The following is a 21,921-nucleotide window of genomic DNA, read 5'->3' as shown; positions in this document are numbered from 1 at the left end:
CAGTAACAGAATGGATTGGCATTGGGCGTCCTGGTAAAGGTGTAGATGTTCTTCCCATTTTTTGATCGCGACGAATGAACGCAATTTATAAGCAAAGATATAGAATGTGCGGGAAACTAGATGACCGACAGAGTTTGTTACCTGTTTGTGACCAAAAGGCGAATGAACGAATAAGCACATCCACCGAACAGATCTACCCCCTATCTATCACGGCGTATCACGTGACTTGTGATGACATGTACGTTCATATAATGAAGTCTAATAATAAAAAAAGGAATAACTGTCTTATAAAAATGCTGAAGTTGTATCCAGGATTCATGTTAAGTAATATATCTATTATCTTAAAGCTATTTGCTCCATTTTATAAAGTTATGAAATTTTTCCTAAAGCCTAGATTCACGAAATATCATTGCAATAAACTTGATTAGCTTCTAGCTCTAAAACCATCGTACCATTATCTGCCGCCAACAGTGACAGCTCTAAGGAAAAGGGCGCGGTAATAAAGATCCGGCGTGCTTTTGTCCAGTGGCATGTGGTTGATGGACGTGGAACTTTATTACGCTGGAATATGGCTGTTAGCCATTCAAAATGCTTGGATTTTGAGTAATTGTCCCAATGATACACACCGTCTTTTTAATTATATAGTTCTGGAAAACAAAATGTCTTCTGCGATGTCAAAGCGTTATCATTGCTTTCATTGTAACGAAGATTTACATTACAGAGTATTTTGCCGTCACAAAGAAGAATTTTATGATCCTTTAACAAATCAATGGCAATTACAGCGGAATGACGACGAAGACTCAAATGATAGTATTTTCACTCACGAGATTGACGGCCAGAACGACACTTCTTCTAATGACTACAGCGAGATAAACGTTTTGGACCAAACTGATCAAGACTCCTCTGATGTGCCAAATACAAACCAACCATCAAGTGACGAATTCTTACCAGCTACTTCACAAAAAGGTATTGATGTTATACGTTTATTTGATGATTAGATTATATAATCTTTAAATGTTAAAGTCAAACTGCATAGATAAAAGACTGAATCTTTAACAAGCGGCTGATTTGCACATGATCTAGCTCCCCTATTGGATTTACTACCAAGCATTAGTGTTATTGAAGCGAGATTAAGTTAGAGGTACAAATGATTCTTTTCTATTTCTATCTTAGCCTCGTTTTCACCGTTACTTTTAAGAAGGGTGCATCATTAAGTAATCGGCTTATGGTAGCCATTAAAACCTCAGTGTTCATTCAGAAAGGTTCATTCAAAGAGTTTATAAAATCATAGCTAGAGATAACTCATTTAAAACGCTAAAAAGAATTTACTATGTTCAAATGGATATTGCTGTACATTTTTGTCTCCAAATCAATTCATGACTGTGGTCATCCTGAGATAGCATGGTATCCGGCAAAACATGTTTGTCAAGTTAGAGAAATACAATTATAAGTAATTTATTTAATATGTCTCTTGGGTTTTTTATTTTCGATTTATCATTTTTCTTTCACGAATTATAAATTGTTGTTTTGCTGACTTAGAAATTTATATTTTATTTTCAATGGAAATCATTTATTTTCAGAGCAAAATTTGGGTCAAAATTATACATTTAGGGACCGGTCATTATTTAAGTTGGAGGTGGGGGGGGGGGGGGTGGGGTGGAGGAGAAATTGTCAGTGACGCAAAAAAATTTCAAGGCCCCCCCTTTGAAGGCATCCAAGTTTATCGAAAACCCCCCATGGATTGTAGTAAAAAATTTAAAAGTTTTCCCTAAAAGTCATTTTTAAATTTCAAGACTTTCACTAGCAAAAATTTCAGGCCCCCCCCCCCCCCAATTTTTTCTCCCCCCCCCCCCCCCCCCCCCCAACTTAAATAATGACCGGTCCCTTAGCCCATGAGGTTTTTTTTTACTGACATTTTTTTTTCTAGTATTATAATGGTTTCAGACTTTATCTTATACTATGTTGCAGTTATACAATGCCGAATGAATAAAATACATCGTATTTGCTTATGTTTAAAGGAGACGGAATAAATGACTTTGAGGAAAAAGATCAAGTGTTTTGGGATGACAAGTTGGACAGTGAATCTGACCATGAAGAGATAAGAGGAAATGAAAGAAGGAGATTGGTTGAAACTTGGGATATTGATATCGAAGACGTAGAAAGAGATTTTGAACAATCTAGTGCAGAAATAAGCGTTGCCGTCGAAGCAAGTTCCCGAGTGACCCTTATTAACTGGATTGCCTTGTTTGTGTGCTTTTGGTCTGCATACTTTTCTGTACCAGACCGAGGCATTGATATTCTCCTCGCCTTTTTTAAAGCGATTTTTCAGGTTTTGTGTGAGCTTTCGCCAATCATTTTCCCAACCGCAGTATTGGTTTTCCCGAGCTCCTTCAAACTCTTGAAAAATTATCTTTCTTTTAAAGATAAGCATTCAAAGTATGTTGTTTGTCCGAAATGCGACACCCTATACCGTTTTCAAGACTGCATAACAACAAGATTCGGGCGTGTCATTGCTAAACCATGTTCTCACATTGCTTTTCCGAATCACCGTCAATTGTTTCGCCGCACACCTTGTGGAGCGGAATTGCTTAAGGAAATTCGTTTGAAAAATGGACAGACGAAATTGTACCCACATAAAGTTTATTGTTATAAAAGCATCAGAGACACTCTAACTCACTTTATTAAGCGACCAGACTTTGTACAAAAATGTGAGATTTGGAGAAATCGGAATGTACCGGACGATATTTTAGTTGATATTTACGATGGCCAAGTGTGGAAAGATTGGCAATATTTTAACGGCACTCCTTTCCTTGCCCAGCCTAATAATTATGCTTTTATGCTGAATGTTGACTGGTTTCAGCCTTTTAAGCACAGTGTCTATAGCGTTGGAGTCATATATATGGTCCTCCTAAATCTTCCGAGAAAAGAAAGGTACAAAGAGGAAAACGTAATAATAGTTGGGGTAATACCTGGTCCACACGAGCCCAAATTGAATATCAATACGTACTTACAACCACTTGTAGCCGAATTGAACTTATTGTGGCACGAAGGCATCCAAGTTCGGCCTCATGGGAGTAGAACAGCAAGATGTTTTCGAGCTGCCCTCCTTTGTATTGCTTGTGACATTCCTGCACTAAGAAAAGTTTGCGGTTTCTTAGGATGTACTGCTCACCGAGGGTGCTCAAAGTGCACAAGATTTTTTCTCGGAGATTTTAGTAGCATGGATTTTTCAGGTTTCGAAGATGACGATACACCAAGGACAAATGAAGAGCACCGAAGAGAGGCTCAGAAAATACTCAATGCAACAACCGCTGATGAACGAAACCAAATTGAAACTTCCACTGGAACAAGATATTCTGAACTCTTACAGTTGCCTTACTTCGATTGTACTCGTTACCATGTTGTTGATCCTATGCACAATTTGTTTTTAGGGACAGCAAAACATTTAATGAAAAATGTATGGCTAAATGCTGAAACGCCAATTATTTCTAAAGAAAATTTGAATAAAATCCAGGAAAAGGTAGATGACGTCAAAGCACCATCATTTATTGGGCGTCTCCCGAAAAAGATATCAACATCGTTTGGAGGATTTACTGCTGATCAGTGGAAAACATGGACTCTCTTGTATTCTGTATTCTGCATTTGGAATATCGTTCCAACAGATGATTTGGAGCTGTGGAGGTTATTCGTATTGTCCTGCTTTCACCTTTGCTCTCCACTTATTACAACTGAAGAGCTACAAGAAGGACATGATTACCTAGTGGAATTTTGTAAATCGTTTGAAAAAAGATATGGAAAGGAACGTGTTACGCCAAACATGCATCTACACCTGCATCTCAAACAATGTATTTTAGATTACGGGCCTGTATATTCATTTTGGCTTTTCAGCTTCGAACGTTTCAATGGGATTTTAGGAGCGTTTCGAACTAACAATAGATCTGTTGAAATACAAATCATGAGAAAATTTCTCCAAAAGCATGAACTAAGAGATATCCCTTTACCAGAGAGATTTCGAGAAACTTTCCAACCAGTATTTCAACTTCTTCAGGAGGCACAACAAGTAGGAACACTTGGCGAAAGCATCCCATCAATACCATCAACACTTAATCTTTCAGTTGGTCAAGTACTACGTTGCTTAGAGTGGAGCAATATGAATGCATACTCATGTTTTTCACCTCGATCCATTGATGTTCTTGATGATGACTATACAGAATATCTCTTTAAAGCTTATGAAACAATTTTACCTCAACACTCGGTCATTGAATGTGTTACCGATACGTTTGAGAGAATTAGTACCATTGGATATTCGGGGACAAAGCTAGGGTCCTCTGACTCTAGACTGGAACGTTCTTCCTTCATTCTTGCAAGTTGTTGGTGTGGCCAATATAGTGGCAGTATTGAGACCGATTCATTTGACTTGCGCCCCGGTGTTGTCGATTTCTTTCTTAAACAAACCATTATAATTGATGGCAAGCAGGAATCATTGTGTATGGCAAAGGTTCGATGGTATCAGCGACATCCAGAAAGACACAGGATTGGCAGACCACATGAAATTTGGTGCAGAAACTTGTTTGAAATGGAAGGGCCCTCTACATTCATTCCCATACAAAGGATACACAGCCAGTTTGTTGCTGCTTACGATGTTATTGACAAAGAAAGAGTATTAATTGTTTGTCCTTTACAACGTAAATTGTACGGATGATGGAGATGACAGTAAAGTATCATCCAGGAAAAATATTCAAAGCTATCAAAAATAAACTGTTTGAACTGTGCATCAGTAACTAGATAGTCAAAATGAAAATTGAATGAATTCTTTGATGAGTTTAAAATTAGATGAATTAAAATAATTATGAATGAAATTGCATATATTGCCAATAAAAAAGATGAATTCATATGTTTAGACTAAACAAAATTGATGCTTCAAATAATATTACAGATGTTAGCGGTTTGAAATGCAGCTGAGGTTAATGGGTTAATGAGTTTTCTTATTGTCACTGGAAAAAACGCATGTACGACTTACGCATATTAAAAATACATCGTCCGCGTTTTTTCCTGTGTGTATCAACGCATATAACCTCACTTTCATGACATCAAAGCAAAACAATGATTGAATTAATGTGGTCGCAACATTGATGTCATGCGTTAGGAGAAAAAATTGACACATATGACTGAGATGGACCTGCATGCACTCCCCCCTCGTAAATCGTAAAAACAAGCCAACATCCATCATAATTCAGTTGAAAAATTATTGATTTGTTTTGAAAAGTTTTGATTGCAATAAATTGAAACGGAAACCTCACATCGGATATACTCAGTTTGGGGTATTGTATTTGCTCCCCAGGTAAATATGGGGCAAAGCCTAGTGCAAAGTTGATTTCATATGTGCCCTTCATTTGACAATATGGCAAATATAGGGCAAAAACGGTTATCATATATCCCCACTGGGTAAATGCGTCTAAACTAAGGGCAAATATATAACATATTTACCCATGTGTTCAGATATATGGCAAAGCAATGGCAAATTTATTAGAAATTTACCCCGACCTTTGCCTGCATAGGCAAATGTATGGGCAAATATAGAGCACCATATTTGCCCAACATTTGCCAAGCGGACATATGATGACCAAATCCATTATTTCGTCGAGTGTCAGTGTGCTTGATCTGACGAATTTTGCGTATTGAGTACACAGTGACTATAAGATTCGATTATAACTGAGAACGGCGAAATTAATGCAGTTACAACTGACTTGTTATGAAATAGAATGTTGAAATAGATAATACTGGAATATGGGCTGTGTTCAGAAAACTAATAAGTTGATTTGAATGATGATAGTTAAACAAACAAGAATCATCTTTGACTTTTTCGATTATATTCTGAATTGAAAATATATTAGGTCAAGTTTAATAGTTTTTAAAATTTTGATGTGTGAAATTAATAAGTAAGAAGGGAAACTTATCAACATATTCGTTTCTGAAAAGAGCCATTGTGGCTAAACGAGTCTTGAGCGTTCCTTCACTTCTCATACAGTTTCATATCCGTTATCAATAAAACGTTTTTCCAACCTATTTCGCAACTACAGAAATAGCAAATACGTTTTTTCCTATAACCTAAGCTTTCAAATGATATAAATTTTGCTTTCAGAACTTATCTACAACTGAAGTAAAGAGAAAGTAGTTAATGTATACGAAAACCGTGTGAACTGTAATGTTCTAACTGAACTAAACAAAGGGCGCCAAACAAACTTTGAGAAAACAACCTTGAGCGTCCTTTCACGTTCAATTTCTCAACAACAGAAATAACTATAGCTAATGCTTTTTTTTGTCCGGTGTATTCGATTAAAAGTTGAAACTTGATGATTTGTTTTTCTAAAAAACGCTTGAAAAGGAATACTATTTCGAGTTCGCCTTTGCTCAGTCTTAGCCTCGATTGTGTACAAATGTGTTTTTTTCTTTTATTAAGGTCCATTGTATAGTAAGGAATATATGTACTACGAAACAATACGAGTAGATTAAAATGCCACGGGTTTTGATTGAATAGTTGAATATTTTAACGCACAACTGTGGCTATAAAGGCTGAACAAAGAGAACTCGACACTGGAATCATACTACTATATATTTTACTAAGCACTAAAGTGTGCTCCAAGAACTCCTCCGAGACCACTGAACTTATACAAACAAAGACTACACAGAATTCATGGTCCTGAAGATGAACGGCATCTGTTTTTGATTTGAAAATATTGCACTTTTAACAATCGATCGAGAAAATTATTTCCGTTTTCATTCAGAACGAACGGGCGTCCGCCACGACCGGGCTCGTTGCTTCTATGAAAATATGGGGAGTCTTCAAATATGATGAACTAAAAACCTGCTGGAATAAAACATCCAAAAACCGTGCCATTCCTATGCTTTTATACGGAAAGAAATGCTTAATTCACTGCTAAAGCATCACTTCGACAACTCTCCTGTAGCGGACATCTTCTTTCGTTCAGTGGGGACATCTAATTCAGTAATGGGTACACAACGCAAAACGCTCGTCGATTATATCAGCGATTTAATTCTCGATAATCTTGATGTTCTTCAGTTATTTCATTCACAATAGACAGATTTATAATTACGAGGTTCACTAGAAATAAAAGTTACAAATTAAAAGCCTATATCTTACGGAAAATCAAATATAATCTTGACATACCATATGGTGTACGTATTACGATCGTCTTGCTGCCTGTCCCGGCTTACATCCCATAATTTCAACTTATGAATATTAATAACCTACGCTAATTAGGAAATCAAATAGTTGTCGTCTACATTACTGGCCCCAAATGAGGCATTTCTTATGGATCATTTCTTAAATCATTGTCCTGACGACAATAAGAAATTAATTTGGTTTCATAGCACAATTATCAATTAACTCAACAATGTTCTTGTGTAATTCGCTAACAGTGCTTCCTTGATTCTTGAGGCTTTAATCAACTCCTTCCAGCAAGCACAATTTGTGAATGGGACGGACCAACTCTGTCTTAGACGTCTTGACTCTTGCGGAGCGTACAAGTCCCTCCCTTGCCTTGTAAACTTCTAGTACACATGCCAGAGGCCACTGGCCCCGTTTAACGGTCTCGTCCACCACCAAAACAACATCACCTTTCGCTAGGTTCCTTTGTGGGGAGATCCATTTCTGCCTCAATTGTAAAGTTGGTAGGTACTCTTTGAGCCAACGGCGCCAGAACAGATTGGCTAGATATTGACACTGTCTCCATCGACGTCTGCCATAGTTATCAGAAGCCGTGAATACACCTAGAGGCATACTCGCTCCTGGACGCAGTAACAGGATATGGTTAGGCGTTAAAGGGGAGTCGTCCTTGGGATCATCACTGCAAGTTGTCAACGGCCTACTGTTAAGAATGGCCTCCACTTGCGTCATTAAAGTCAACAGGACTTCGTCTGTAGTAACTTGCTCCCTCAACAGGGCCCTTAAAATGGACCTTACAGATCTTATGATTCTCTCCCATATTCCACCCATGCTGCTGGCTCCTGGGGGATTAAACTTCCAGACGATTTCTCTCTGTTTTAGGAAACTCTCGATCTTCTGAACATTCCATTCTTGTAAAGATTTGCGTAGCTCTCTCTCACCACCCTTATAGTTAGTGCCATTGTCGCTTCTGATTTCGATGGGTCTTCCTCTGCGATTCATGAACCGCTGCAACGCATTGATGAAGGAATCTGCTTCCAAGCTATGAGCAACCTCTAGATGTACGGCTCGTGATGTTAAACAAGTGAAAATGCATCCGTACCGTTTCTCTGTGCTCCGACCTCTTTTCACTAAGAATGGACCAAAGAAGTCTGTTCCAACAAATGAAAATGGTGGTTCGTCAGGGGTGAGCCTGTCAACTGGCAAGTTTGTCATCTGTTGGGATATAGGCGGGGCCTTACGTCTTCGGCAGTCAAAGCATGTCGTCAGCACACGTCTAATTAGGGATCTTGCGCTTACTATCCAATATCGCTGTCTTACAAGGGCCAGTAGGTGTTCTCTTCCAGCGTGGCCGTACAGTTGGTGATAATGTCTAATAACAAGCTCGCAGACAGGGTGGTTCTTCGGTAGAATTGGTGGATGTTTGGCTGCATCAGAAATTGGGGCGTTCTCTAAGCGGCCTCCAACTAATAAAACTCCTCCTTTAAGCACGGGGGCTAGCTTGAAAATGCAACTTGCCTTTGGTAGGGGTTTCTCTCTTGTGGAAACTTTGACTTTCGACTTCTCAATCTGTTTGCTCAAGATATTCACTTCCCTTGTGAAGCCTTGGCCTTGTACATCCTTGATAATCGCAACTTCTGCTTCTCGAATCTCTTTCACAGTTATTCTTCCTCTTGTAGCAGGCTTAACTTCAATATCATGCTTTGAACTTCTTAACTTGTTTACGAAGTAGTTTCTGAATCTCAGCATCCAGGCAATGGCCACCTTTAAGCGATACCAATCAGAGTAATGCTCGTACATTCGTTGCAGGAAGTTCTTTGAGTCCCTTTGCTGTGCCATATAGACCTGTCTCTCTCTCTTCACTTCTGGGTCGTCACTTGGTACCTCAGATATCTTGAGAACTGGTGCTGGCCACGAATCTTGGCCTTTCCATAAAAACTCAGGGCCGCACAACCATCGCCTTCCTTCGTCTCCTGTAATTTTCTCCGCGGTCAAACCTCTGGACGCATCATCCGCAGGATTGTCTTTGGTATTCACATATCTCCACTGCTTGGGGGTAGAAAATTCGTGAATGATAGCAATCCGATGTGCCACGAAGATGTTGAATCGTCTTGAGAAGTTGTTGATGTATTGAAGCACTGTTGTAGAGTCAGTCCAGAACGTCGACTCAGTCAGCGGCAGATCTAGCTCGGCTGTTAACATCTTATCAATTTTGACTGCTACAACGGCCGCCGATAGTTCTAAGCGAGGAATGGTCACTGGTTTTACAGGAGCGAGCCTTGACTTCCCGTTCAGGAACGAACAATGTACTTCCCCATTAATGTCAACCATCCGCAGGTACGATACGGTGCCATAAGCTGACTGGGAAGCATCTGCGAAATGGTGCAATTCATAGGTGACGATGTCTCCAAGGTCAGGTGACTTCAAGCATCTCGGTAGCTTCATATTTGACAGTCTTGGTAGGTCTTCTAGCCATCTCTTCCACTCAACGAGGTCATGTTCAGGGATTGGGTCATCCCATTTTAGTTGCTGTCTACAAAGTTCTTGCAAGATTAGCTTGGCTAACAGGACGAATGGAGCAGCGATACCCAATGGATCATAGCCAGAACTCGTTATGGATAACATCCCACGTCTTGTAAGAGACCTTTCCTTTACCTGTGTCTTAAATCCGATGCAATCTTTCTCGACATTCCATTCAACTCCTAAGGCTCTTTCCGTCGGAAATCGTTCAAAGTCTAGTTCCTTTACAGCCTTAGCTCTTTCAGATTCAGGTATCGACTTGAGGACTTCTTTACTATTGCTCATCCACTTTGTGAGACGAAATCCTCCTCGTCGTAGCAGTTCAGTCACTTCAGATGCAGTTCGTATAGCGCCTTCAACAGTACTTGTCGACTTCAGCATATCATCCACATAGAAGTTCCTATGCACGATGTTCACAATCTCATCATTAAATTCGGTTTGATTGTCGTCAGCTGTTTTTCTGAGTGCAAAATTCGCACAACTTGGCGAAGACGTTGCACCGAAAATGTGGACTAGCATTTGAAAATTTGCTGGCTGTTGACTAAGATCTCCATCAGGCCACCAAAGGAATCTAAGCATGTCACAGTCCTTGGGCTCAACCTTGACTTGCAAAAACATAGCTTCGATATCTGCTGCTAGTGCTATGGGCTCTTCGCGAAATCTAGTAAGGACGCCTACGAGATTGTTCGTTTGATCAGGTCCTTGCAATAGTTGGTCATTTAATGTTACGGCTGGGGCAATCTTTCGAGTTTCCCCGGGTCGGCCGTGTTAGAACAGCAAATCACTTACTGAGATTCCATCATTCAATCACTGCATTTATTAGAATCACGTAAAGACTGGGTAAAATACAATAAGGTATATCTGTATTAGTTAAAACCGCTTCAAATAGAAAAATGTGCTTGATTAGGGAATGATTATGCAACACGTGGTCTAGCGATACTTAGAAATGAATGCTCAGCCAACTATAGGAAGTTTATGCTGAATAATAATATTGATAATTTCTTGTAGGAGAACTAAATATAATGAGTTACATACCTCTGTGCTACTTGGCCGGATAGCAAATTAGTTAATATTCTAAGGAGCTTCTTTCTTAGTTTAACTTTCCTTCGACACGCTACATCAACTTATCACCCAAATCAAACTATCCGATTACGGTTATGTGATACGAGCATAATCACTGGTAAATCATTAACATGGCTCCCCTAAATTGTGATTACAATTTACCCCAAACAAAACAAACTATATATATATTACTAAAAAATGTTCAATATTCAGTGTTCAACTTGGATATTCACGTTATATGGCTCCTTGGCTGGGACTCCCTGGTCTCTCATTTATTAGTTGTCATCGCTTCTCAGGAGCAGAACAAGCTTGTGGATCGGCCTTTCTAAGTATGTCATCTTGGAGCCGGTTCTTCTTCCTGAGGAATCGAGGTGAGGAGAGAAGACAGCAATCTTGACTTTGCGGACGTAGCCGTCTTCGTCTTTATATGGCTGTACAATGCGTGCGAGCTGCCACTTAGATCTCGGGTTGTCCGCATCCTTCAGTATGACGATGTCATCCACTGACAGATTCTTTCGGGGGCGCAACCACTTTTGTCGTTCTTGCAGAGACTGTAAGTAACATCTTCTCCAACGTTGCCAGAACTCATTGGTTAGGTGTTGGACTCTGCGCCATCTTTTTCTTGAGTATAGGTCCGCCCTCTGGAAATCTCCCGGTGGAGGCATTACTATCGTAGTCTTCATGGTCAGCAAGTGACTCGGCGTTAATGCATCTAAGGAATCTGGTTCTGTGAGACCGTTGGTAGTGAGGGGGCGGCTGTTTACTATCGCTTCTGCTTCGATCATCAGTGTCCTCAAGGATTCATCATCGAGTTGCTTTCCATGAGTCTGTAGCAGAGCTGTTAGCACGCTTCTCACGCTGCGAATCTGCCTTTCCCACACGCCGCCCATGTGGCTTGCGTGCGGGACATTCATCTTAAACTGTATCCAATCGCAATTGGTCCTTATCAGCTCTCTCTTTATGGCATCTTGGTCCATTTCCTTCATGGCTGCGTCAAGCTCATTTCTAGCACCCACAAAGTTCGTTCCTTGATCCGATCTTAATTGGCGCACTGGTCCACGCCGTCCGGTAAACCTTCGGTAGGCGTTGATGAAGGAATCTGTTGTCAGCGATGCTGCTGTTTCTATGTGAACCGCACGTGAGGCCATGCAGGTGAATAGGACTCCGTACCTTTTCAGCTCACGTCTTCCTTCCTTTATGTACCAGGGGCCAAAGTAGTCCACCGCACTGTATGTGAAAGGTGGAGCTTCTTCCAGTCTGTCTTTAGGAAGATCACTCATTTTCTGTTTCTGAGTGGCGCCTCTCAGCCTTCGACATGCGACGCATTTGGAGATGTAGTGTCCCACTGCTGAGCTTCCATCAATAATCCACAAGCCAGCAGCGCGTATGTCTGCTAGTGTTCTTGCCTTGCCTTGGTGGGCTCTCTGATGATAGTGGCGGATTACTAGACCTGTCATGTGACATTTCTTTGGGAGGATAACGGGATGTTTCACTTGGAAGGGAAGGTCGGCCAATCCGATTCTGCCACCAACGCGGAGAACCTGGTTTTCGTCAAGAAACGGACTCAGACGGAGAAGAGAGCTAGATTTCACAATCCTTTCTGCTGGACGTCCCAGGGCTTTTAGAGCTCTCATTTCTTCAGGAAAGGATTGGCTCTGGACAGCCTTCAGGATCAGAGTTTCCGCTTGTTGTAGGTCTTGCACATCGAACTGAACTCTTTCCCTTGTTGACGTTCCGTCTCTTCGACTTTTATAGGGATCCACCCTTTCCTTGCGTGCGTTTATCGTCCAGGCTAGCTTCTGCACAAATTTCTTGCATATCACCATAGCTCTCTTGGCGCGATACCAATCTGAAAAGTACTTGACACGCTCTAATATTGTTGGGTATTCTTTTGAGTGCGTTGCTAAGGCTGTGACTTTCTTCACTTCTGGATCGCTGTGGTTGATAACTGTGAAGGTTTCTGATAAAGTCTGGGACTCTTTGATTGGGTGCCAAAGGAAGCTTGGGCCATTCCACCATCGTTTGCTCTCGATCAGCTCTTGAGCACTAAGACCTCTGGAAGCGTCGTCAGCCGGATTCATGCTTGTTTCCACGTACTTCCATTGGTGAGGCGAGGCGCGTTCACGAATTTGCTGAACGCGGTTTGCCACGAACGTGTGAAAACGCCTTGCATCGTTGGATATATAACCAAGAACGACTTTACTGTCCGTCCAGAACACTTCTGCTATTTTTTCGTATTTCAACTCTTTCTTCAGAAAGCCGCTAACCTTGGCGGATACCAATGCTGCCGTGAGTTCTAGGCGAGGCACTGTTATAGGTCTGAGTGGTGTCACTCTAGCCTTTGCCATTACCAGGGCGCAATGTATCTCGTCACGATCGTTCACCATTCTAAGGTAGGAGCACTGGCCATAGCCGTTGGTGCTTGCATCGGAGAAGTTGTGTATCTCGACGGTCTTGCACTCTCCAAAGCCTTCAGGTTTGTAGCATCTAGGAATCTTTAATTCGGCCAGGCGATGCAGCTCGCTTTTCCACTTCTCCCAACGAGGTCTGATTGACTCTGGTACTTTATCGTCCCATCCAACATTGTCTCTGGTAAGGTCTTGGAGTATCCTTTTGCCCACAAGAACAAAGGGAGCTACCATGCCCAGGGGGTCGTAAATAGAGCTTACCGTTGCTAATATTCCTCTTCTCGTCAATGGCCTGTCCTTCAGTTCGATCTTGAACTGCAGCTGATCCGACTCTATACACCATTGCACTCCCAGGGCTCTCTCGATGGGCAACAGGTCCTTGGTTATGTCAAGATTCTTTAAACCTTTCGCGCGTGACTCAATTGGGATTGATTCTATAACTGCTTTACTGTTCGATAGGAACTTGTGCAGGTTGAAGCCACCCCTCTGGCAGAGTGCCTTCGTGTTCTCAATAAGAGCGATGGCTTGCGCAATGGTTGGAACGGACTTTAACCCATCGTCTACATAGAAATCATTCCTAATGAACTCTGCTGCTTCCTTGCCAAACTCGATCTCGTAGTCGTCGGCTGTTGATTTCAAGGCAAAATTCGAACAGCCAGGTGAGGAGACCGCTCCGAAAAGGTGAACTGTCATCCTGTACTCTGTCAAAAGATTGTTCGTATCACCGTCCTCCCACCAAAGGAACCTAAGAAAGTTTCTATGTTCGACGTTTACCTTCACTTGGTGGAACATTCCTTCGATGTCACACATTAGTGCTACCGGTTCTTTCCTGAATCGGCACAGAACTCCTGAGAGGTTGTTCGTGAGGTCCGGTCCCTGAAGCAGATGTCTGTTGAGTGACTCGCCCTTGTATTCCGCACTGCCATCAAAGACAACTCTGATTTTATCCTTCTTCTGGGGGTGATAGACGCCGTGATGCGGGATGTACCACACTTGACCATCATCGCCGCTCTCCTTTGACTGGGGAACTTTTTCTGCATAACCTTTACTGAGCATCTCCTTCATGAATTCTTGGTAATGCTTGCGGTAGGTTTCGTCCTTTTCAAGCCTCCCTTTCAACCTCATCAGTCTGATTACGGCTAACTCTCTGTTGTTCGGCAGATTAATTCTATCATCTTTGAAGGGTAGAGGAATTTCATAATGGCCATCCTCTCTTTGGTTAATTCCATCTTTCATCCTTTGCATGAACTTGCGGTCATTGTAAGAGAGTGTCCGCTCTTCGTCTTGTGATTCATCAAAGTCAAGTTCGAACATCTTTGAAACTTGAAATGGTGTCATTATTTCCTTTGTTTGAGTACGCATGGAGAAGTGAAGTGGTTTCTTGGTCTCTCCTACAACCTCCCTGGCGAGTATGCGATGGCAGCCGCACTTCTCGTGGACATCCTTGCAGTCAGGATCTACTATGCCTATCACTCCCCATCCTAGCGCAGTCTTCTTCGCATAAGGTTCATCGTCCTTGCCCGGAATGACTTCTCTTGGCTTGATTGCGCGTGCGCAGTTTAGACCGATCAGCAACCCGATTTCCACGTCGCTTCTGTGTGGCATCAGTTGATCAGCTATACGCTCCAGGTGTGGCCACTTTCGAGCTGTTTCTGGTCGAGGAATCTGTCCTCTTCTCGCTGGAATGATTTCTCTTGAATACGTTCCGGGTAGTGGGATGATCTCACTTTCGTTTAGGCCTCGTACCACCAGACCGTTCACCTTCTGACAATCAATGAGACGTTCCGCAAGTACCGCTGACAATTTGAGCTTCACTTGGACTCCCTTCACTGCCATTCTTTCAACGACGTCATTCTTGATGAAACAGCCGTCTGACTGGTCGTCTAAGAGAGCGTATACAAGTACTTCCTGGGACGGATTGTCGCTGTGATGTATCCATACAGGAACGATCAGGGAATGGGCGGCACTGTCGTCTTGTTTCTGGTCACTGATCTTCGTACATTTCGATGAAACCTCCTTAACCTCTATTTCTTGATCAGAGTTCTCTTTCAATTCCTTCTTTGGAACGAACGTACCGTCGTGCAAAGACGTCGGATGGAAGCCGTGGCAACTCTTGCATACTGCTCTCCTTCTGCAATCCCTTCGCATGTGACCCCATCTTAGGCACCCGAGACAGAGTCCCTTCGCGCGTACGAAGCTTACTCTCTCTTTAGCTGATAGCTTTAGGAACGCCTTGCAGTCGTCTAGGTTATGTGGTCCCTTGCACGACGCACACTGCACTGACCTTTCTTGCTTCGAGTCGTCCTTTTTGGATCCTGAATTTTCTCGCTTTATTTCAGCGGAATCTGTGAAGAGGGATCTCTGATTGTAGATCCTTCCTACTCTGACAGGTTTGGCTATTTCCTCTTTCTTACTTTCTTCTTCTTTGAAGATTTTATTGGAGATTACCGGATTGCATGCGATCCTTGCCTCGCGCGATATAAAATTGCAGAACTCGGCGAATGGTGGGTATCCCATCTCATTCTCTCTTTCAAAGGGAAGCAAAACGCCGCTTCGTTCGCCGCTAATCCATCTATCTACCTCTCGACTCCAGCGATCTACTAAGTATCTTGGAAGTTTCTTGGCCATTTTTTGGTTTTCTTCCGGATCGTTTAGCACCTTTAGATACTTAACGTTCTGCATTGCGGCCAAGCAATGGAATAAAAAATCGGAAAATTTCCGCAAACTAACTCCATCGTTTGGAGGGATTTTCGGCCAATCACTTAGTTTCTTTCTGTATGCGTCAGCCACAAGGAAGGGGTTCCCGTACCGATATGCTAGTATACCCTTTGCCTGAAGGTACGCGTCCTTGCTATCCAAACATAGGAGACCGCTAATCGCTTCTTTGGCTTCCCCCGCGGTGTATTTTCCAAGATAATACAGCCGTTGAGCTGGACTTTCTATTCGGCTTTCTATTATAGTCTCAAAGGATTTAAGCCAATTAGGATAATGGAACATACTGCCTCTGAAGATTTCCGGTTCCGGAAGGGGAAGACTATCTATGTTGCGTCTTTCGGACAACAAATCTGCCAATCTGCCGAGGGCGTTATCATTATTCGAGCTTGGTGTACTACTATGCACGTTTGTTTCTCGGTAAGACACGAACTGCGATGCGTCGACATCGTCAAATAAATCCGTTGGTGGATCAAATGGGTTCCGTGTGTTCAAATGTGTTGACGGATAGTTGTCAAATGGTGTGCCTATGACGCGAGTTGAGGTGAAAGGATTTACAGACGAGTTCGAAGGTTTCGAATAATTTTTTAGCTCTGGATCTGTCTTATACTTGGACTCGAAATCAAGATTTTCTGACTTAGATTTGGATTCGAAACCAAGGTTTTCCGACTTAGTCGACTTAGATTCTTTTGCATGGATACGGGATTCTGATATGTTAGCTGCATGATGCGTAGATTGCATGACAGGATCGTGTTGCGGGGCTTCTTTGACGGAGTCAAGTTGCATACTCAAATATTTGTTTAAATCTTTCTCTGTGTCATCTTCTTTAGGCAAATCAAATGCGCCGTCGACTAATCCTAGCTCTGCTTCTTGTACCTTGGCAATCGCGTTCATTTCGGCCTTCGCAAGCGCTAGATTCTTAGCAATTCGAAACTTCGTCATCTCAGCCTCTTGTTTTCTTAGCGCGTCGGCTCTTTGTGCTTCTAAGTCTTGCAATTTTAACTCTGCGCCGAGTCTCGCGATCATGCCAGCCATCTCGGCCTTTCTTGCAAACGCGGAATTGCTGGATTTACTAGAGCGAGTTGATCTCGAGCTGCGAGATGAGCCCGAGATCGAAGATCTTTCGTCTTCATTTAGCCTTTTTAAATCGCTTAACCTTTTGTTTACTTCTTTTAGGAGGTCAGAGTGCTGTTGGTCTATCGTGTCAAATTTCTCGCTCGCTACGCGTCTTTCTGTTACGTCTAAAGCCTCTTCTAGCCTTTCATTCGCGCCGGCGAGAATCTCCATTTTTGCTTCCAACAGACCCCTTTCACTAAGAAGCCGGTTGACATCCTCTGAGTCTGCTAGCAATCCATTCACTATATTAAACTGTTTGCGCCAATTTCTTTGGGCCGTAATTCGATCACGATCTAGCAAGTCCAATTTAAAGGCTGTGCCCTTCTCTGTCATTTTCTTTTCTCTTTGCGTGTTTTCATCGATTTCCTCGGTGTTTAAATCAAAATTTGACATATCTTCAGATGCACTGTAGCCACAGAGTCTTTACTGTTACGGCTGGGGCAATCTTTCGAGTTTCCCCGGGTCGGCCGTGTTAGAACAGCAAATCACTTACTGAGATTCCATCATTCAATCACTGCATTTATTAGAATCACGTAAAGACTGGGTAAAATACAATAAGGTATATCTGTATTAGTTAAAACCGCTTCAAATAGAAAAATGTGCTTGATTAGGGAATGATTATGCAACACGTGGTCTAGCGATACTTAGAAATGAATGCTCAGCCAACTATAGGAAGTTTATGCTGAATAATAATATTGATAATTTCTTGTAGGAGAACTAAATATAATGAGTTACATACCTCTGTGCTACTTGGCCGGATAGCAAATTAGTTAATATTCTAAGGAGCTTCTTTCTTAGTTTAACTTTCCTTCGACACGCTACATCAACTTATCACCCAAATCAAACTATCCGATTACGGTTATGTGATACGAGCATAATCACTGGTAAATCATTAACATTTAATGACATGCCTTTCCATTTGGCGGCGCAGTCGAATACCACGCGTAGCTTCTTGGGGGTAATCACAGCATGGTGGGGTAGGTACCACACTCTCTTCTGGTCAAAATTCTCGTTGGGAAGGCGACGGGCATAGCCCTTAGTCAGATGGTCATCTATAACTTCTTTGTATTTCTCATAAAGTCCAGGATCGTTCAGGAATCTTTGTTTTAATGTTGCAAGTCTAAACTCAGCCATCGGTCGATTGTTCAATGTACAATAACTGCTGTTTCTCCACGGCAGGGCCATTTGGTAGTGACCCTCAGATAAAACCGTGCTTTCCTGCATGATAGACAACGCTCTTTTATCTTCTGCTGACATGCATTCTTCGGAACTTAGTACTGCATCTCCGAAATCGGTCCTCCAGAATCTTTCAACTTGAGCTTTAAGCTCATCACCGTGGGAAGTTATGTAGTGTGCGTTCAAGCTTTGTTGATGCGTAGACTCAGTCATCGGTCCTACGATGGTCCATCCAAGGAGTGTCTTGACCGCATACGGTTCCTTCCGTTGTCCTCGTTTCTCTTCTAACGCCCAAAAGGCTTCAGGCGTATCATTGCCGATGAGTAAAGTAACTTCATCAGTGTCTATTTCAGGTATTTGTATTTCTGCTAGATGTGGCCACCTACGAATGTCTTCATCTCTGGGTGCACCTTCTGTAGTGATGTGCAATTTTTTGACTGTCCATACGGTCGGTATCTCGACGACATTGTCTGAGTCAAGAGCTGTAACTTCCAAACTCGCGGTTAATCCCTTTCGCTGAACGTTTGCCTTTTCGATAGTTGTCAACGAGAATGTTCGTTCGGCGCCTTCGATTCCCAGCTGTTCTATTAGGCGTTTCTCGCACAATGTCGTGTCGGATCCTTGGTCCAAAAGAGCGTAGGTGACAACAGATCTCTGACCTTTCTTTCCACGAACCTTTACGGGCACGATTGGAAGACATACTCTTTTCTCCTTGGCAAGAACATCGACGCTGTTTACGCTATCAGCCTTGACGACATTATAATTTTTAGCACTGTTCGTATTGTTACTTGAATCCTGGCTCGGCTGTTGATTAAGGTTAGAGCTGTTCGGTGGATGCAGCAACGTGTGGTGTTTTCCCTCACAGGAATCCACTTCACACTGTTTTTTCTGATAGCAATTCTTTGCTCTATGTCCTCGCTTAAGGCAGTTGTCACATAACCCTTTGTCTCGAACAAACTTCATTCTTTCACCTTGCGTCTTCTTCTTAAATTCATCGCAGCTTGTGAGAAGATGTGCTTGGGCACAAAGACCACACTTTACCTGGTCGTTTAAAGTATATGCGGCCCTCGAAGCTAATTGTGAATCCTTTGTTGTTGCCGTCACTTTCGGCGTTTCTGCTTGGTGTGTCGCTAGGGTGGTAGCTCTTGGCGGCCTTGGCGTGTTCTGAAACGGTTTACTTCGGGGTCGCATTCTGTCCCTGGACGTGTCCTTTGAGTCCATAATCTGTCCGAAAACAGGATCATTTGCGGCCTTTGCTCTCTCAGACAAAAATTCGGACATATGGTCTATGCTGGGTTTTCTTCCTCCGCTTCGTATCACTCTAGCCTTCTCGAGCCACCTAGCCTTTAGGTGGACAGGGAAACGTTCTGCTATTTTCTTCAAGTTGTCAGCATTGTTCAAGTCGTCATAATATCCAACGGCACGTAGAGTTAATTCACAGTCCTTTAACTTATCGGCGAAAACTTGCAGGCCTTGTCTATCAGACGCCCTCAGCGGGGGTCTCTCAGTTACAAGATCAATGTAGGCCGTGGCTATGACATAAGGTTCGCCGAATCTTTCAAGCAATAACGTTCGTGCTGTGAGGTAGCCGTCGGTAGAGTCCAATACTACACAGTTCTTGATCACTTCTTTAGCCTTGCCCGTACAATATTGCAGTAAATAATTCAATCGTTCTCCGTTATCCTCAGTCTTTGCTTCAATGTTCTGTTCGTAGTTGCGAATAAACCTCCAGTAGTGTAATGGGTTTCCATCAAAGGTTAATAGCTCTGGTTTAGGAAGCATTAAAGCGTTGGTCATGGCGCTGGTGATCCTTTCTTGCTGCTTTATCAGTTGACTGAGGACCTTCTCATGGACTGCTGGCTTAGGTGGTTCATCGTTATTGGCAGTGTCGCTTAGACGGTTATCATAATCAGCGACGTAGAACTCGGGTGTGTTCAGGTCCAGCCATGCCTGTGGTGTCGGTGCATGCGCAGCATGAACAAACTTCGGTTTGGGCTTCCAGTGTACTACATCAGACCATTCTGTCGTCGTAAACGGGTTACTTGAGCTTCCCCTTGTCGGTGTTGCTAACGAACTGCCAGGCGTCTGGGCCATCGGGGCTGCGAATGGGTTAGTGGAGATCGGTGTTATCGGAGTTGCAAACGGGTTCACAGGGAGGCGCTGTCTAAAGTCTGCAACTCTAGTCGATTCCTTTGGGGCACTTCTTGGTGTGGAGCCAAAGGGGTTTGAACCAGGTAACACGTCGTCGTCGTCGTCGTAAAAATTGTATAGCTCAACTCGTTCGGCCCTTTCATAGATTTTTAGTTCAGTGTTTCTTTGTTCCATTTCGTGTTGAGCTTTTAGTAATGTGTGTCGACGTTTTATTTTATTGACTTGAATTGCCTCCTCTAACCGCAATTTCATCGTCATCTCTTCAATTCTTTCTTGCAATTCTTGCTCTTCCTTTAACTGTCTAATCTTAAGCTCGGCAACAGCTTGATCTGCCCTCGCTTTCAACTTTAACTTCGTTGCTGTACTTGATTGGGAACTTTCGTTAGAGCCTGCTTGGCTACTAGAATCGCAGGGTTCGACAAGAGGCAGATCAAAGTCAATGAACGGTCTTTTGTTTCGGTGGGTCCACGCATCAATTTCTCCCTCAATGTCCTTTTTAGCTTCTAGCTCTCTACTGTAAATGCCTTCAGCTTCTTCAATATCCAACTGTTCCTTCAAGCATTCTAAGTGCTGTTGACAACACCGTTCGAAGTTATCAAATGTGTTCAATATTTTCTGCCTTTTCCTCAGAACGGTATCAATATCATTGAAATTCTCTGATTTCATCACTTCTTTTATATTTCGATAATTCTTTGTCAATTGGCCAATATATCCCGATCTTGAGCGTCTTAGAGCTTCAGCTCTCTCTTCTCTCACTCCGTCACAACTTTCACGATCAGCGGGCTTCTTGCGTCTTGCCGGCGGGCTTCCTGTGTCATCATCCATCGCTGCACATGGAAATTCGAGGAATTCACAAGCCGTACGATTCTTGTAAACACTCTTCGGAGATGAAATAAACGCTGGATAACTGCAGAATCAAGCTTAATAAATGTCCATCAGTCGGTGAATGACATATGTGAACAATAATGTAGCGGACATCTTCTTTCGTTCAGTGGGGACATCTAATTCAGTAATGGGTACACAACGCAAAACGCTCGTCGATTATATCAGCGATTTAATTCTCGATAATCTTGATGTTCTTCAGTTATTTCATTCACAATAGACAGATTTATAATTACGAGGTTCACTAGAAATAAAAGTTACAAATTAAAAGCCTATATCTTACGGAAAATCAAATATAATCTTGACATACCATATGGTGTACGTATTACGATCGTCTTGCTGCCTGTCCCGGCTTACATCCCATAATTTCAACTTATGAATATTAATAACCTACGCTAATTAGGAAATCAAATAGTTGTCGTCTACATCTCCATTGAATACGGACACGACACAACGTAGTGGCTCAAAAGAGTTTTATTTCCAGTTTGATTCATTCAATTACACAACTTAGAAAAACATTATGATTCGAAATTAACTAAATCTGAATTTCTAATTAATTAGATTGAAAAGGACCAAAAAATTGCTCAAAATAAACACTTTTTGATATCGATAAAATCTGAAAGCTATTTAAACAATGGTCAATGCTTAGCGTGTGTAAATCTATTGATGTGCACGCGGATAGTTGGGAGAATTGCTTAATTCACTGCT

General features: G+C 42.3%; 4 protein-coding genes and 2 long non-coding RNA genes across 6 annotated transcripts; 1 reads left to right on the top strand and 5 right to left on the bottom strand.

Annotated features, from left to right (window-relative positions):
- Positions 1 to 530: 530 nt before the first annotated feature.
- On the top strand, positions 531 to 6,164 carry LOC148910194 (uncharacterized). The gene is made up of 3 exons (XM_089031993.1): positions 531 to 966; positions 2,019 to 2,436; positions 6,143 to 6,164. The coding sequence occupies exons 1-3, from the start codon at positions 531 to 533 to the stop codon at positions 6,162 to 6,164; spliced, it is 876 nt and encodes a 291-aa protein (XP_088888119.1).
- Positions 6,165 to 7,033: 869 nt separating this feature from the next.
- LOC148910193 (uncharacterized) lies at positions 7,034 to 9,679 on the bottom strand. Its single transcript, XM_089032021.1, has 2 exons — positions 7,190 to 9,679; positions 7,034 to 7,123 (listed from the first exon to the last, which is right to left on the bottom strand). Exon 1 carries the CDS (start codon positions 9,629 to 9,631, stop codon positions 7,463 to 7,465), a length of 2,169 nt encoding a protein of 722 aa, XP_088888147.1. The 5' UTR covers positions 9,632 to 9,679; the 3' UTR covers positions 7,034 to 7,123; positions 7,190 to 7,462.
- Positions 9,680 to 9,738: 59 nt separating this feature from the next.
- LOC148910192 (uncharacterized) lies at positions 9,739 to 10,324 on the bottom strand. The gene is made up of 2 exons (XM_089031992.1): positions 9,842 to 10,324; positions 9,739 to 9,747 (listed from the first exon to the last, which is right to left on the bottom strand). The coding sequence occupies exons 1-2, from the start codon at positions 10,322 to 10,324 to the stop codon at positions 9,739 to 9,741; spliced, it is 492 nt and encodes a 163-aa protein (XP_088888118.1).
- Positions 10,325 to 10,430: 106 nt separating this feature from the next.
- Positions 10,431 to 17,397, bottom strand: LOC148910191 (uncharacterized). The gene is made up of 2 exons (XM_089031991.1): positions 10,742 to 17,397; positions 10,431 to 10,542 (listed from the first exon to the last, which is right to left on the bottom strand). The coding sequence occupies exon 1, from the start codon at positions 17,395 to 17,397 to the stop codon at positions 11,044 to 11,046; it is 6,354 nt and encodes a 2,117-aa protein (XP_088888117.1). The 3' UTR covers positions 10,431 to 10,542; positions 10,742 to 11,043.
- Positions 17,398 to 17,507: 110 nt separating this feature from the next.
- LOC148910190 (uncharacterized) lies at positions 17,508 to 17,898 on the bottom strand. Its single transcript, XR_016120106.1, has 2 exons — positions 17,744 to 17,898; positions 17,508 to 17,544 (listed from the first exon to the last, which is right to left on the bottom strand). It is a non-coding gene; the product is annotated as an uncharacterized LOC148910190 (long non-coding RNA).
- Positions 17,899 to 21,367: 3,469 nt separating this feature from the next.
- Positions 21,368 to 21,635, bottom strand: LOC148910189 (uncharacterized). The gene is made up of 2 exons (XR_016120105.1): positions 21,524 to 21,635; positions 21,368 to 21,457 (listed from the first exon to the last, which is right to left on the bottom strand). It is a non-coding gene; the product is annotated as an uncharacterized LOC148910189 (long non-coding RNA).
- Positions 21,636 to 21,921: the final 286 nt, after the last annotated feature.

This window comes from Actinia tenebrosa, unplaced genomic scaffold (genome assembly GCF_029948245.1).
Source record: "Actinia tenebrosa isolate PJP-AT-01 unplaced genomic scaffold, QUT_ActTen_1.0 PGA_scaffold17__23_contigs__length_9995812, whole genome shotgun sequence".
Classification (NCBI taxonomy): Eukaryota; Metazoa; Cnidaria; class Anthozoa; order Actiniaria; family Actiniidae; genus Actinia; species Actinia tenebrosa.
The sequence above is the reverse complement of the archived record's forward strand: the minus strand, read 5'-3'. Positions and strand labels throughout refer to the sequence as shown.

Excerpts from the sequence above, each read along its gene's own strand:
- LOC148910194 (XM_089031993.1), top strand. The coding sequence starts at position 531 with ATGTGGTTGATGGACGTGGAACTTTATTACGCTGGAATATGGCTGTTA. Across the intron at positions 967-2,018 it reads ACCAGCTACTTCACAAAAAG|GAGACGGAATAAATGACTTT; the intron begins GTATTGATGTTA and ends TTATGTTTAAAG. Across the intron at positions 2,437-6,142 it reads TTTAAAGATAAGCATTCAAA|AACTTATCTACAACTGAAGT; the intron begins GTATGTTGTTTG and ends TTTTGCTTTCAG.
- LOC148910193 (XM_089032021.1), bottom strand. The coding sequence starts at position 9,631 with ATGAAGCTACCGAGATGCTTGAAGTCACCTGACCTTGGAGACATCGTC.
- LOC148910191 (XM_089031991.1), bottom strand. The coding sequence starts at position 17,397 with ATGTCAAATTTTGATTTAAACACCGAGGAAATCGATGAAAACACGCAA.
- LOC148910192 (XM_089031992.1), bottom strand. The coding sequence starts at position 10,324 with ATGTTTTTGCAAGTCAAGGTTGAGCCCAAGGACTGTGACATGCTTAGA.